The sequence below is a fragment of the Octopus sinensis genome, unplaced genomic scaffold (genome assembly GCF_006345805.1).
Source record: "Octopus sinensis unplaced genomic scaffold, ASM634580v1 Contig17757, whole genome shotgun sequence".
NCBI lineage: Eukaryota > Metazoa > Mollusca > Cephalopoda > Octopoda > Octopodidae > Octopus > Octopus sinensis.
In genome coordinates, this window is record NW_021835296.1 from 20,001 (window position 1) to 37,500 (window position 17,500).

Sequence of the window (17,500 nt, forward strand, 5' to 3'; positions counted from 1 at the left end):
GGGTCTCATTTAACTTTTTTCCCTTCCCAACCCTGGTTACGGACCGTATATTTTTCAGTGTCCCATAACATACAGTCATAAACGGTGCCTTTTCTTGTCACTAACAAGAGAAAACTGATAATACTTTAAATCACTTCTTGTTTTTGTTCAGTTTTGACAATCTCATATGTTAAGTTGAAGGAAAATATGTCAGGCGGTGAGCCGGCAGAATCGTTAGCATGCCGGGATTGCTGCCGTTATGTATGTGTGTCATTATTCGGTTTATTTCAATATTTCTTGCCCATAAAGAAAGAACTGGTTTCTAACCTAGATCGAAGGCTCCTTCATTGGAATTTCAGTAACATCAACAACAGGGTATTTTTGTTTGTATGTAAGTATGTATGTATGTATATATGTATGTATGTATGTATGCATGCATGTATGTATATATGTATGTATGTATGTATGTATGTATGTATGTATGTGCAGGTTTGTATATTTTATGTATGTATTCTCATGCATATAGTTGCATATCTAGACATGCTCATATATATTTAATTGATAAACTTCTGGAAAGTTTTACAGATTTTTACAGTTCCAGTGACGGATTGAATCTGTAGTCTTCGAATTAGCTTTCTCCTTTCTGCTTTTGAGAAGCCTAATTTCTCAAGATTGGTATTTAGGCAGTGTGTTACATATCCCAGAGTCCCAATAATTACAGATATAAACCTGAACTTGTAATCTGGATATGTATGTATGTATTCAAGGCGAGCTAGCAGAATTGTAAGCACTCCGGTCAAAATGCTTAGAGGCATTTCGTCCGTCTTTACGTTCTGATTTGAAATTCCGCTGAGGTCGACCATGTTTTTCGTAGCCTTGTTCCAGTAAGTATAAATGAACCCTGCCAAAATTTGAAAAGTGCGGTGAGCTGACAGAATTGTTATAATTTCGGACGTAAAATTTCTTAGCAGCGTATTTCATGGTTCTGAAATTCCGAATTCAGATCTAGCCGATGTCAACTTCTAGTGGGAAGGGCTGGTCGTTATTTTCTGGGGGGTTTTTTGTGGTTTTTTTTTTTTTTTTTTTTGGCTACGAAGGTTGAAAGGCAAAGTCAAACTCGGTAGGATTTGAACTCAGAACGAAGACTGACGAAATGCGTCTAAACACTTCTCAGAAACTCCAACAGTTCTGCTATCCCGACTTATTAGAGAATTGTATCGAGTATTAATGCTTTAAAAGTTTGGCACAAGGCTAGCGTTTCCTTTTTCTCCCTTTTGTCGGTAAAATAAAGTAGTGGGATCGATGTAATTGACAAACGCTTCCCCGTAAACTTTAAGGAAGTGTTCCAATAGTTGAAAGAAGTATCATCATCATCATCATCATCATCGTCATCATCATTATTATTATTATCATGTTTAAAAAGATTGATAGAATAAGTACAAGGCTTACAAAGAATAATTCCTGGGGTCGATTTCATCGTTTCCAAGAAGGTGCTCCAGCGTGGTCGCGGTCAAATAATAGAAACAAGTAAAAGCTTAAAAGAGCATCTGCTACGACATGTGAGCCAACCTGATGCTGCCATTTCCATCAACCATATCAGTGACACGAAGTGAGAAGACATAATATATTTCCTACCTTCAAAACCTACAATCTCTACCTCTCTCTCCAACTTCTGGTCAGTTATTTTTCGGCCATATAACGAAAACGAGTGTGTAAACAACAAACAGATGTTATTAGTTTAACGCTCGGAAGTGAGAAAGTCTTTTACGTTTCGAGCCTACGCTCTTTGACAGAAAGGAACACAAAAATAAACAGGGAGAGAAAATAGAAAAAGGTTTAGTGGCTAACGATCTATCATGGAGAGAGAAGTAGAGATTGTGGTTTTTGAAGGTAGGAGAGATGGAGGAAATATATTATGTCTCCTCATTTCGTGTCATTGATATGGTTGAAGGAAAAGCAGCATCAGGTTGGCTCTGATGTTGTAGCAGATACTCTTTTAAGCTTTTATATATCTTTCTTTTATTCATTTATTTGTTTCAGTCATTTGACTGCGGCCATTGACAAATCGACCCCAGTACTTCTTCTTTGTAAGCCTAGTACTTATTCTAAGTTACGGGGACGTAAACATACCAACTTCGGTTGTCAAGCGATGGTGGGGGGACAAACACAGAGACACAAACCCACACACACAAATATATATATATATATATATATATATATATACGACGAGCTTCTTTCCGTTTCCGTCTAGCAAATCCACTCACAAGACTTTGCTCGGCCTATAGTTGAAGTCACTTGTCCAAGTTTCCACGCAGTGGGACTGAACCCGGAGCCATGTGGTTGTTAAGCAAGCTACTTACCACACAGCCACTCCTGCGACTATATATTATATATATATATATATTTGGATTAACTATATATATATATATGTATATATATAGGGAGAGTTTACGAAAAAAACAAAAGACGAAGACAGGTGGTGTACAAAACAAACGGATGTATTAGTATAACGCTCAGGAATAGAAAAAGTCTTTTACGTTTAGAGCATATGCTCTTCTACAGAAAGGGACACAGAAAAAAACAAGGAGAGAAAAAAATGTGTATAGTGGCTAACGATCTATCATGGCAACATATATATATATATACATATGTGTGTGTGTGTGTGTGCTTGTGTGTTTTTCCCGGACTGTTCCCTCCTCCTTTATCTCTTCTGTGGACTTTTTCTTCTTTCCTACGAAGAGCCAATGCTCGAAACGTCAGTTCCACTCCTATTTTTCCATCTAAATATTTCGTTGAGCGTCAATCTAATTAATATATGGACTGGCTATGTATGTCTAATCCTCTTTCGTTGTTTTTTTCGTTTCGTTTTTTTTTAAATTTTCAATTTACATAACATACATGCATGGGTAACACAGGCAGTAACAACAACGACTACGATAACTACAATCCGCCAACGCCAACCCCCTTTTCTCTGCGGCACCAGAACGTAACATAATCGCAACAGCAGTGTTACCCTGGTTACAGAAGGTAGCCTCAAATATATTGTTGATTTTTCATAAAATCTGAAAAGAGGTTTCTTCAGGCTTGAGTCCTGGAGATGAACTTTACAGGTGTAGATATATCGGCAACAATGACTGATGAAGTGTTAGTGAGCAGGCGTTGGGATAACAGAGATGCTTCGGGGTATCAGCTGTCGAAAAGGAATGCCTGGCAGTGGATTTAATTAGGGTCTTTGTGTTCACATTGCTGTGAGATTAATTCTGCTTGGAATATATCCAGTGTCGAAGACATGATATATACAAAGGAAATGGTGCAATTCATATATATTGGTACAAAATATTCTATGCCTACACATGCACACACACATATACGCACACACACAAATACATACACATACACGCATATATATATACATATATACATTATACATACACGAATACATACACATACACGCATATATACACATATATATACATTATACATACACAAATACATACACATACACGCATATATATACACACACAGCGGGTGCATACAGACACGCACATGCTCACTTACTCACACAGTCACACGCACAAACGCAAACGCGTTGACACATATGTGCAATATAGACAGACGGTGCTCGCACAAACACGCACACACAATCATACAAACACACACACAAACACACATGCACACAGACATACACACATACACGGAGAGAAACACACACGCAACACACACATGCACATACCCAAACGCACACGCAAACAAGCACACACGTGCGAGTGAACACACCTACACACACACGCGCTTACTCATGCTCACAAACACATACACCTACACACGCATGCATGCACAAACACACACATACACACGAACATTTCCATACACATACATTCACAAACACAAATGCACACACATATACAACACACATAATACACGCATGGCGCTCACACACGCACACACGCGCACACATACATATACGCACACGCCAACACACGCACACACAGACGCACTCTTATATTTACAGTTACGCACACATATTCCTACACACACACACACACACATATTCCTACTCACACACAAACATATTCCTACACACACACACACACACATATTCCTACTCACACACAAACATATTCCTACACACACACACACACACACACATAATTAATAACTTGAAAAGTATAGAACGATAGCGTAGGAAAACCGTCAGCAAAATCCCCGCTCCGTCCATCTTCGTTAGTCATACCACATATCCCGACAGTTCTATACCTTGATGTTGCTCTTACCGCCCTCTTCATGGTCCCCATATACCTCACGCCCAGCAACAACAATATTCGGCGTCTTTAGTGTGGCCGATACAAGAGTTTACAGTCGACATTCATCATCATCATCATCATCATCATCATCATCATCATCATCATTATCGTCATCGTCATCGTCATCGTCATCGTCGTCATCATCATCATCATCATCATCATCATCATCATCATCAATCATCAATCATCATCATCATCGTCGCCGTCATCACCCTCATCATCATCATCAATCATCATCATCATCGTCATCACCATCACCATCATCATCATCATCATCATCTTAAACATCATAATCATCATCATCATCATCATTACGAATAGCTATTGTGGCTTTTATTTCTGTTTGAACTTCCGTCGCTGATTCTTCGACAATAAACAACGCTAACAATAGGAACAGATTAATAATGGACAGAAAGAAAGAGAAAAATAGACAAGAGAATGAATACCTGACGGGGAGAGAGAGAGGGAGTAGACAAAAGCAACAACGATAAGGAGAGGGGGAGAGAGGAGAGGGAAGGGAAAAGAGAGAATGGGTGAAAATAAAGAAAAAGATTATAGAGCTAAGAGAAAGACAGAGGATGGACAAGAGAGAGAAAAGGAGAGAATGAGGATGGACAAGAGAGAGAGAGAGAGTGAGGATGGACAAGGAAGAGAGAGAGAGGATGGACAAGAGAGAGAGCGAGATGATGGTCAAGAGAGAGAGACACACACACAGAAAGGGGTTGAGGGAAAGGGAGGGAAGGGAGAGAGTGGGTGAAAATAAAGAAAAAGGTAGTACAACTGATAGTAGAGAGAGAGAAAGAGAGAGAGAGAGCGTGAGAGAGCGAAGGAAAATAGAATCGTCAGTGATGAGACAGAGAAGAGTGAGTGAGAGAGATAGACAGAGAAGGACAGAGAGAAAAAGAGAGAGATAATTGTGAAGAAAAAGAGGAAGCGAGAGATAGGGAGAGAGAGAGGGGGATGTTTGGGAAGGAAAGAGGAAAGAAAGAGACAATCGAACCAAAGAAAACAAAGAAATGAAAAACCAAAAATATAAGAAAGTAGGATGAGAGAAGAGGCGAAAGAGGAATGATATAGATATAGGAAGGGAGAGAGAGAGAGAGAGAGAGAGAGGGAGGGAGGGGGGAAAGAGAGGGAGGGAGGACGTCCAGCATGTGTGTGAGAGAAAGAAGAAAAGAGGAATGACAGATAGGCAGACAGACAATCAGATAGGGTGAGAGAAAGAGAGAGGAAGAGAGAGAGAGTAAGAGAGAGAGGGGGAGAGTAAGAGAGCGGGAGAGAGTAAAAGAGAGAGGGAGAGAGTAAGAGAGAGACGGAGAGAGACGGAGGAAAGACGTCCAGCATGTGTGTGAGAGAAAGAAGAAAAAAGGAATGACAGATAGACAGACAGACAATCAGATAGGGTGAGAGAAAGAGTAAGAGAGAGAGAGGGTGAGAGTAAGAGAGAGAGGGAGAGAGTAAGAGAGAGAGGGAGAGCAAAGAGTGCCAGAAAGCTTGTGTGATTTTCTGTGTGTGTGTGTGTGTGTGTGTGTGTGTGTGTGTATGTGTGTGTGCGTTAGACAGCAAAATCCTCTTAAACTAAACAAGAATGTCTAGACAGGCTTTTAAACATCAAAAAGTTCAAGACAGAAATAATTATGGCTTTTAGTGAGAAATGTGTTCATTCTAGCTTGTAGATTATATTCCCAGCATTATATATTCCTCTCTCTGTGCGGCAGCAGCCATTCCACTTTCTCTTCTCTTCGTTCTATATACATATAAATATACATAATATACATTCATATATATCATATAATATTATATTATATATATATATATATATCTATATATTATATATATAATATATATATGACTATATCGTATACATATATATACATATATTCATATCTAGTGTGTATGTATGCGTATGTATATATGTATATTTAATATTCTAGTGGCTATTGGTCACCCAGCTTTGTGTGTGTGTGTGTGTGTGTGTGTGTGTTGTGTGTGTGTGTGTATTTTGTATAACGTGTATTACTGTCGGTTTCAGTCCCACTGCACGGCACCTTCTGAAAGTGTCTTCTACATTAGTCCCGAACTCACCAATGCCTGGCAAAGTGAATTTGTCACATAGAAACTGTGCGAAAGCCTGACATATACAATATATACCTATATATACATATATTATATATATATATATATATATATATATTATATAGATATATATATATATATATATATATATATATATACATACGTACACAGACACATATATATGTTTGGGTGTGTTTGTGTGTGTGTGTGTGTGTGTGGTGCTGGTGATGTTTCGATACTTTATGTTCTCATCTCACCGAGGTTCTGATGATATCGCTTCTAAAGCAGCTCTTAGGGTCAAGACGATTCAGTTTAGAAGTTTACAACATACAAACATACATACATACATACACCACATAAACACAACATACATAATACATACGTAACGTACATACATACACATAAATACATAAAACCAACACACACATACATACATACATACATACATACGTACGTACGTACGTACATACATACATACATACATACATACATACATACATACATACATACACACATACATACATACATGCATACATGAATACATATGAGACAGTATCAAATGGTTCCCCAAATACTTCTGCAGCACGCCAACAGGTGGCTGCACGCAGTTGCGTGTGCAGTGAGAAGTTAGCAGTGATCTTCATGAGGCAGTTTTCCGTATAACATCGCTGTGAAATTTGTGTTTTGGTGATCACGTGTATGCTATATTCTTCGATTGTGTCATGGAGAGGAAAAGAAGCCAACATGTAAGTTTGCATTACATACATAGAGATAGATAGATATATAGATATATATATATATATAGGATAGATATATAGATAGACAGACAGACAGATAGATAGATAGATAGATAGATAGATAGATAGATAGATAGATAGATAGATAGATAGATAGATAGATAGATGGATGGATAGAGATAGATAGATAGATAGATAGATAGATAGATAAGTTTCTTTATTGGCCACACAGGGCTGCACACAGATGGGACAAGTTACAAGGTAGAGCTTTTCTTTTGGGGGATGAAAAAAACAAAAAACAAAAGAAAAAAAAGGGGTGGCGTAGGTTTTCGATCAAGAGGGATCGTAAAAGGGATGAAAAGAACAAAAAAATAAATAAATAAAAGAAAAAAGAAAAAAGAAAAATAAAAAAAGAAAAGGAAAAGGAACAAAAGAAAAGAGAAATGTAAAAAGAATAAAAAATGGGGAAAAAAAGGGGAAGAGGAAAAAAAACGACAGATAGATAGATAGATAGATAGATAGATAGATAGATAGACAGACAGACAGAGATAGATAGAGATAGATAGATATAGATAGATAGATAGATAGATAGATAGATAGATAGATAGATAGATAGATAGATGGATGGATGGATAGATGGATGAATAGATAAATAGATAGAGATAGATAGATAGATAGATAGATAGATAGATAGATAGATAGCTCCATATGTATTTCAGTAAGTGTAAGAGCCAACGGGGTGGGGTATTATTCTAACGCAACCTAATAGAAATATCAATGAAATTCCCTCTAATCACACTGTTCTTCGGATCAAAGGTCTTTCCGAGCCATAGGGTGATAGGACTGCTTTTTCGGATTGTGTGACTTACATATCTCCGCCGCATCCATCCTGGACGTGACACTTGTCCCTCCCAGGTTTACACATTTTTGCTAGTTGAGTAGAGTGGGGCAACATAAAAAGGAAGTATTTTGCTCAAGTACACAACATCTAACCTAGACCAGAAATCGAAATCGTAACCTTATGTTCGTGAGTGCAACTTCCCACCCAATAAGCTACGCCTACACACACATAGTGAAAATTTTAAAGAAAAGACGAAGACGGGTGTTTGAACAACAAACAGATGTATTAGTTTAACGTTCCGGAAATGAGAAAGTGTTTTACGTTTCGAGCGGAATACGCTCTTCGACAGAAAAGAGCACAGAAATAAACAGGGAGAGAAAATAGAAAAGGTTTAGTGGCTAGCGAACTATCGTGGTGAATGCCGGACAGAGGGGTAACACAGGAGAGCTAGGAAGAAGGAGAGATAATAAAATAGTGGTGATTCCAAAACGCGTACGTGTGTATGTGAGAGCGTTTGGAAGCGGGCTGGAGACCTTGACGTGTGCGTTGTGTGAATGTGTAGGTGTGTGGATGATGGTGTAGGTGCTGGGAAGTGGTCAGTGCTAGTCTGTGCGGGGTGGTGTGGTGTGGTGTGGTGTGTGTTGGTGTGGTGGTGTGTGGTGTGGTGTGGTGGCGTGTAGTGTGGTGTGGTGGTGTTAGGGTGTTGGAGAGGCGAGAGTAGGTGAAGCAAGGGTGGCGTCTAAAGTATGGGGTAGTGTTGGGACGGGATGTATAGGGATGGTGTGGTTGGAATTTGTAGGGATATATATAAACCGGTATATATATATATATATATATATATATATATATACATACACACTCACACACACACATATATTATAATATCAAGGGCTGTTACTGTGCGTAAAGCCATACGCTTTAATGGGACTCTAAAGTCAAACTACTTCAATAATTATACACACGCGCCGACTCCGAGGGAATGAAAACTTGGAGAAATTCCGTCGGCGCGTGTGTATACTTATTGAAGTCGTTTGACTTTAGCGTCCCATTAAAGTGTGTGACTTTACGTATAGTAATAGTCTTTGGTATTATAATGTATTTTATATACAAAGGAAAAAATTAAATACTTTGCATTGATTTTCTTTCCTTAATTGGTTAACACGGTGGCTACTCGGTAAAATTATATATAGATTTTATCCTTATATTTTGTTTACACACACATACATATATATGTATACTCACCACACACACACACACATACACACACACACGCACACACACACGTGTCATCATTGCACACATACACACACATGCGCACCCGCAGACCTCCCCGCACGCACACATCCACACACTTCCCCCCCCCTCATTTTCCTTGTCTTTGACATACTACCTACTGTCTTTGGAAGCTCTCCTGTCTTTAAAAAGACATTATTCTTCCACCATTCTACTTCCGGTCTTTCAATATGTAACCTCGTGAGTACCGCTGCCGATTTTTTTCCTCAGTCTTCCCTTCTCGGGATCTTTCCTTCTATATTTCCGACGAAGAGCTCCGCTCGAAACGTTAAACTCTCCTTCTTCCCTTCTTTCTTGAGCGTCCAATAATACTTTATTTGTTCCACGTCCTCGCGTTGCTGTGTTTTTTTTGTGTTTTCTTGTTTGGATTAACTTATATATATATATATATATATATATATTAATATATATATATATATATTATATATATATATTATATATATACACATATATATATGTGTGTGCGTGTGTATGTATGTGTGTGTGTGTGCATGTGTGTATATTAAAAATACTCCACATAACAACACAAGTCAAGATATTTGGAAAAATAATAAAACGCAATAAGAAAAGGCTTTTCCCACTTATTTGTAAGAGATTTGGTTCCAAAATTTATTATAGTCAAATAATTTCAAAATATCTTTTTAAGATTTCTAATTCCTTAATTACAAAAATATATCAATGTACATGATTTCACACCGGTTTCTCTTCTTACAGGAAATATTCATTACAATGTTTGTGAGTAATGGCTTACTAGTAACTTTTATTTAATGCACACGCACACACACACATACGCACATGAGCTTATAAAATAAAATTTTATCCTGTTTTCAAATGGTAATCAGATTCTCTTTCCTTCTGCAGGAGCACTTTATCTGGACAAAACTTATGGGCCGAAAAAAGTTGACGATATGGTACCACCTGGTGAACGCTATCTGTATGCTTGGAATATCACAGAGAATTTCGCCCCTGCCAGAGATGATGAGAATTGTATAGCCTGGGCCTACCACTCGCACGTCCTAACCACAAGGGATACGAACACCGGACTTATTGGTCCGCTCATTACATGCAAAGCAGGTAAAAAATATCAGTAGCACTTCATTGAAACCTCCACATCACCACCAACCGGGTCGTAATTATCTGTATCATCGTCTGTAACAACGTTTTTTTAATCGCCGGTAACGCCTACATCACCACCATCTGCACCACCACAAGCACCAGCACCAGCATCACCACCACCACCACCACCACTACCACCACCACAACCATCACCACCACCACAACCACTACCACCACTACTTCCACCACCACTACAATCATCATCATCATCATCGTCATCACTGTAGCTATTATCATCATCATCTTCCTCGTCATCGTCGTCATTGTCATCATTTTCATCACCATCATCAACATCGTCATCATCATATTTATCCTCCTGCACCTCCTGCTACTCCTCCAACTCTTTCTCCTCCTCGTCGTCTTCGTCATCATCATCATCATCATTGCTGTCGACTTCATCGGTGTCGTCGCCATCATTATCATGATCATCATCACGGTTGTTATCATCATCATCATCATCAACGTCGTCGCCGTCGTCATCATCATCATCATCATCATCATCATCATCATCATCATCGTCGTCGTCGTCGTCGTCGTTCTCTTTACGGTTTTGTCGATGCCTGGTTATCATGGAGTTTGCTAAAACATTTCATTATACGGAAACAGATGATTTACCAGAAAGTCAGACCGCCAGACCGCCAGACAGCCACGCAAAGCCAACATCCAAGAACCAAACCATAAAATATGAAGTGTGGCCGTCCTTCCAAAACCACAACAAAGACTCTAATGAAGGACAGGGTTAATGGAAATTGGAATGTTGTCTGTCAGCCATTCGTACTCGACACAAAAGCAAATTGTAGTTGATAGGTATTGAAGTAGAATAGTTTAAACTTTTAGAACAGATCTATAATATCCTATATTGTCTTCATTTGGTAAATTTCGTAGAGATGGTTTGCGGCTCTTCTTTAAAATCTGACAAAATGAAAGGAAACATGACAAATAACAAGCAGAAAGATCTGTTTTATAATCTAGACCTAACCGCAATTATAAGAAAGTTGCTCGGCAGGAAATGTATTTACATATTCTATTGTTAATATTCAGTGACGTAAGACAAGGCGCCGAGGTGGCAGAATCGTTAGCGCGCCAGGCGAAATGCTTGCGGCATTTCGTCCGTATTTACGTTCTCAGTTCAAATTGCTCCGAGGGCGGACCTTGACTTTCATCTTTCGGGGTCGATATAATAAATAGAAGCTGAGCTATCGGGATCGATGTATTTGTTTTTTGTTTTGCTTTTAGCTCCCTTTTACCGCTTACTCGCCTCATGCAAATATTTTGTTGTAAGAAATTACTGTCTCCCATCCTAGAGTTTCTAGGTCCAATTAAGCGGTTTACATGGTGTTTAAGTGACAGACATCACAACAGTTCACCTGAATGGAACGCTGGTCCATCACAGAATAACTCATTTATAGCTGTGTGGACAATGAGCAGCATTAAATAAAGTACAGTTCTACTTTTAAGAGATGAGAAATTATGTACATTATTTACATTATTTACATTCAACGGATATTTGTCCTCATCTTGTTAACACAACGTTTCGGCTGATATATCCTCCAGCCTTCTTCAGGTGTCTTGGGGAAATTTCGAACCGGGGTTCTCATTCATAAGGTATTTTTCGATGTTATTATCATTATTATTGTTATTGTTCAGGTTACTGCTTGGAATAGAACTCGGAATCTTGGGGTGAGTGGATTTTCATGTATGCAAATGGAACTACTACTCAATAATTACCCACGGGCATATGGCGTAGTGGTTAAGAGCGCGGGCTACTAAGCCCAAGATTCCGAGTTCGATTCCAAGCAGTGACCTGAACAATAACAACAATAATAATAATAACATCGAAAAATACCTTAGGAATGAGAACCCCAAGACACCTGAAGAAGGCTGGAGGGTATATCAGCCGAAACGTTGTGTTAACAACAAACAAGATGAGGACAAATATCCGTTGAATGTAAATAATGTAAATAATGAAATAACGTTTTCTGCTCAAGAAGCAAAGCGCCACCTAGTTCAGGAATCGAAACCACAATTTTGTGATCGTGAGTATAGCACCCTCACTACCTTTCTACACGCCTTAACATGTGCAAATGATGCCATGGTGATAATATTCAGCTGATTTTCAATAATATTCTTCAATTAGATAGGCTCCCACTTGTAATATAAGGATGACGAATGACCGCCAGTGACTTCCTTTAGAAGTACTCAACAATAAAATCGGTTCAGGGCAGTTTTAAACAACTGTTATATATTTTTTAGTTGTTCATTCACAGTCTTACATCATCAACCCACTGACGATGCCGTTTGCTGTGCCGATACTTGCCCGGGATGCGATTTTTTCCCATGATAGTTCTGGACCCCAGTAATGAACTCATTTGCATACAGCCAATCAGAGCTCACCTTGAAAATCTACATACTGTGTACTACTATAGTACATCCGGTCAGGCATAGAATGGTGTGTGTCACTCTATGAGTACAGCATAGCAGGTTTCACATAAGCACTGCACTCCCACAACCCTTATAGATCATTTGAGCACCATCTCTATATGGTACTAACATTAGATACCTATGCTCAGACTGAGATCAGTGATACTGGATGTACCCGTTGATATACGCAAGGAGGATGCAGGCGCAATACGACACAACACCATATTAATTACGATGTTTCCAGATCAAGACCAACATTTTAAATTAGGAATGTACACTACCGTCAGAAATTAATTAGCACCCTTGATTTGCTCTTCACTCAAGGTATGTGCTGTCACCTAGTGGCCATATCTCGAACTATTGCTTTGTTGCGAGTTCACTGTTGCGCAGAACGATGACGTAACTTTGTTTGCAGAGCAGTTTGAGAGTCTACAGCCTTTTGATGTTGACATAGCAGTGCAACAACTTGGAGTGCGGATGCAGACAAATCTTCCTTTGTTTAATAGATATAGGTAGCGCCTCGCAAGGACCGAAATCACACCATACTAAGTTTTCTCATCGCGTAAGACGTTTTGAACAGCTCATAGGTTAATTTATTTAACCTACTTAATGTAGAAATTTGAGAAGTGCTAATTAATTTCTGACGCAAGTGTACAATATCAATCAAAAAATTAGGAAACTACACTCATTTACATTTTCTAGTAAATTACGCAAATTGGCAACACTTACGGTGGCATCGGTGAGGAGCTCTCCATTCACTTTTTACACTAAATTTCACGTCTGTCTCCCCTATTAACCCGTTTAGAACAGTTGGATTTTGCTATAACGCACATTTTCCACTGAACTCAAACTGAGTATTTTCGTGACTAGATGGACACTAGTTCTGAATAATAAATATATCTGTCAGTGCGTATGTGTGTTTGTCCCATACCACCGTTTGACGACTAGTTTGGTTGTATGCAAAAAATTTTATAACTGGGGCCCAGAACTCTCGTGGGAAAAAAATCGCGCCCGGGATAGTATCAACAATGATTATTAGCTCGTGACTATCGAAATATAGTTGGCAAATATGGAGAAAGAATGGCCGTTTCTGCTTCTGCCCAACTCTGAGAAAGCTGGGAGATTTAGTCACTAGGGTTACCCGTTCGCATTGGTCTTGTAGGCGCGACGTCTTAAGTAATTACATCATATAGCTAACACGAACTCCGCAAGACGAAGCTAGAGGCGTTGCATAGTTGCTCAGCGTTTAGAAATCGTCGTGGCCCACAGTTGCACAGAACACTATTCTAGCATTAGTGTAACACTCAATGCCAAAGTTTGGGACAAGTCACTCTAGAATTTTCCAGGTGTATATTATGGCATATATTATGGCATATATGGCATGGTTCTTGGTCTCAAGCATTTGTCTTATGAAGAAAGGCTGAAGACGCTCGACCTTTATTCTCTAGAAAAACGACGACGCCGTGGTGATCCCATTCTTGCTCACAACATCATAAGCGGAAAGTGTAACCTCTCGAAAGAGATGTTCTTCACTCCTGCTCCAGAGCGTAGGCTGCGGGGTCACTCCGAAAAGCTCTATCTGCGACGATCTCATCTCAATCGAAGGAGAGGGGCTTTCTCCGTCCGGGTTGCGGATCCGTGGAATAAGCTGCCGGACGAGATAGTGAAGATGCCAACGACCGCTCGGTCCAAAGTCTCTCTTGACCAGAAATGGCCTGAACTCTTTGCATGAACACCATGCCTGTACATAACTCCATGTCCCCCTACATGGCCTTGCTTTATGCTTTTTGAGCCAAAAAATTAACTTAACTTAACTATATTTCCCGCCTACGCTCTAGGGAATAGAGTCCCAATCTCTTGAGTCTTTCCCCGTAGCTTATATGCTGCATAGAAGCTACCTTCTTCGTGTAGTTTCGTTGGATTGCCTCAAGTTCTGCAATTAATTTTACACTGGTTCGTAACCATAGCTGGGTACAATAGTCAAAGTGGCTTAGGACAAGGATAATCATGTTTGCCTGATCTCTCGTTTTGAAAGTTCTAAGAATCCATATATATATATATATTTGAGACATCGGATATCATATTTCAGTGCTGCAGTCCATAACGAACTGTTCTAATTGACTAAGCCCTTCCAAAACGCCGTGTATGTGCATGAGTGTGTATGTGTGTGTGTAAAAGCATATAATACCTTGTATCCCGTTCTATCCTCGATGCAGGTGTACTGGACGCCGACGGAAACCGACGTGATGTGAAACAAGAATTCGTGTTACTGGCTAAAGTATTTGACGAGAACAAAAGCTGGTATCTCAGGGACAACCTGAAGAAATGTGGCAATCCAAAGTCCTGCTATACCGAACATCGATCCCACGACCCTGATTTTATACAGTCCAACCTACTATATGCCATCAATGGATATACCTTTGGCAACGGACCCGATTTTTCTACCTGCACCGGAACCACTATAGCCTGGCACATCATGGGCATGGGAAGTAACTCAGATTTGCATTCGATTCATATTGAAGGACAAGTTTTCCAGAAAGATCAACATACGTATGAATTTTCTTTATGGTTTCTTTTATATAATTTAATTTTATGTTCTTTTTTTGTTTATTACTTCTATATATCTTTTTTCTAGTTCCAGTAAACACTCTCTTCTCCGGTATATCTATATATATTTATATATGTATATATTTATATAATTATATACATATATATAAATATATGCATAGGCGCAGGAGTGACTGTGTGGTAAGTAGCTTGCTTACGAACCACATGGCTCCGGGTTCAGTCCCACTGCGTGGCATCTTGGGCAGGTGTCTTCCACTATAGCCTCGGGCCGACCAAAGCCTTGTGAGTGGATTTGGTAGACGGAAACTGAAAGAAGCCCGTCGTATATATATGTATATATATGTATGTGTGCGTGTATGTTTGTGTGTCTGTGTTTGTCTCCCTAGCATTGCATGACAACCGATTCTGGTGTGTTGACGTCCCCGTCACTTAGCGGTTCGGCAAAAGAGACCGATAGAATAAGTACTGGGCTTACAGAGAATAAGTCCCGGGGTCGAGTTGCTCGACTAAAGGCGGTGCTCCAGCATGGCCGCAGTCAAATGACTGAAACAAGTAAAAGAGTAAAATACATATATATATAACTATATCTATGTCTATAGATATATACTTATATATATATATATATATATATATATATAATATATATATATATATATATATATATATATACATATATATATATATATATTACATATATATATCTATACATATACATATATATATACAAATATATGTATATGTATATCTTTATCTCTCTCTCTCTCTATATATATATGTGGTCATAATATAGATAATGTTTGAATTACTACTGAGTTAATTTTGAATGTGTCTAAAAGTTATTTTATTTAAATAAAGATTTGACTTTATTTCTTTATCATTCAACCTTCAGGGTCTCCACAAACGAGACAAATACTTACAAGAAATATTAAAAAAAAGTGTTTTTGTTCTTCCTCTTAATGAATTCATTTAATGTATTAATGTATTGTTTTTTGTACAATAGATTAGACACCATTCGAGTGGCACCAGCCGTGTTTAAAACATCACCTATGCGTGTTTCTCAATACCCAGGATCATGGCTCATTAACTGCCAAATTGCACATCATTTCACAAGTAAGCAGTTGCATTTTGTTCACAATAAATACTTAAAAGAGTCATAAATATTTCTACGTCATGCTTATTTGCATACCGTAAATCCTCGAGTATAGTCCGCCCTTGAGTATAATACGCAGGGGATATTTGGGGGGGCGTGTACCTCTGTAAAGCTTAAACCTCGTGTATAATACGCACCCCTTCTCTAACTTGAGTCGTGATTAATTAAGCCAGCAGCACCTAGTCGAACGAACACCTCCGCGCATGCGTAATACAATAATGGTGATGTTCTTAACTGTTATATGGGAATGTAAATATGTTTGCAAATTATTTTTGTTACATGTTATTCTGTGTTCTGAATAATTTTATTTTAATAAATGTTGCTTACTGCAAGTTATGGATGATTCTTTTATGACTTCATTGCTTTCAGTGTTAACTGAAGGTATTTTCGCGCCCGGCATTACAAAATGCGTTTGAATAAACATTGCTGGACAGCAAATAGGGACTCGGACATTGCTTAGAAAATATTTTTCATTTTTAACCTCGTATATAGTACGCACTAGGGATTTTGACCTTTAAATTTTTGGGGAAAAAATGCGGATTATACTCGAGAATTTACGGAATGTAAATCGTCATATGCACGGTTAGTAACAATGTAATCATCGATTTCAATGTCGTTGTTCACTGTTCACATAATGAATTATCAGTTTGTACAAACCAACACGGGGCAGAATTCTGGTTTAAGCATCCCATAGAACACGTCATAACTTTTTTATTTTGGAGAATTTTCAGAAAATGTTTACGGATTTGTGTTCTGCACACGGGAATTCATACGATTATGGAAAAAAACAATTTTTAAAGGTTAGTTAAACCCCTAGCAGGCCCCCATTAATTCTAAAAGTTCCGCTCTTTTCCGAATTTTGTTTTTCATTATCAGAGTTTAAAATACAGACAGTCCGAATTATTGGCTTAAATGAGAGCAACGGACCACAATTGAGTGAATCATTATTCCATTTAAATGTGTTTATGGGGAGAAAATATAGAAAAACGTCCATGCATGTTTAAAGGACAAAGAA

General features: G+C 38.6%; 1 protein-coding gene across 1 annotated transcript in view; it reads left to right on the forward strand.

Moving 5' to 3' along the window:
* The window catches only part of LOC115231194 (ferroxidase HEPHL1-like), a gene marked incomplete at its 3' end in the record, with an annotated part of 22,002 nt that overhangs the window by 2,482 nt on the left and 2,020 nt on the right, over positions 1-17,500 (forward strand). The window contains exons 3-5 of the mRNA XM_036499983.1: positions 10,092-10,304; positions 14,984-15,317; positions 16,336-16,445. Of these exons, the coding sequence (XP_036355876.1) occupies positions 10,092-10,304; positions 14,984-15,317; positions 16,336-16,445 (657 nt within the window). The remainder of the gene's footprint in view (positions 1-10,091; positions 10,305-14,983; positions 15,318-16,335; positions 16,446-17,500) is intronic.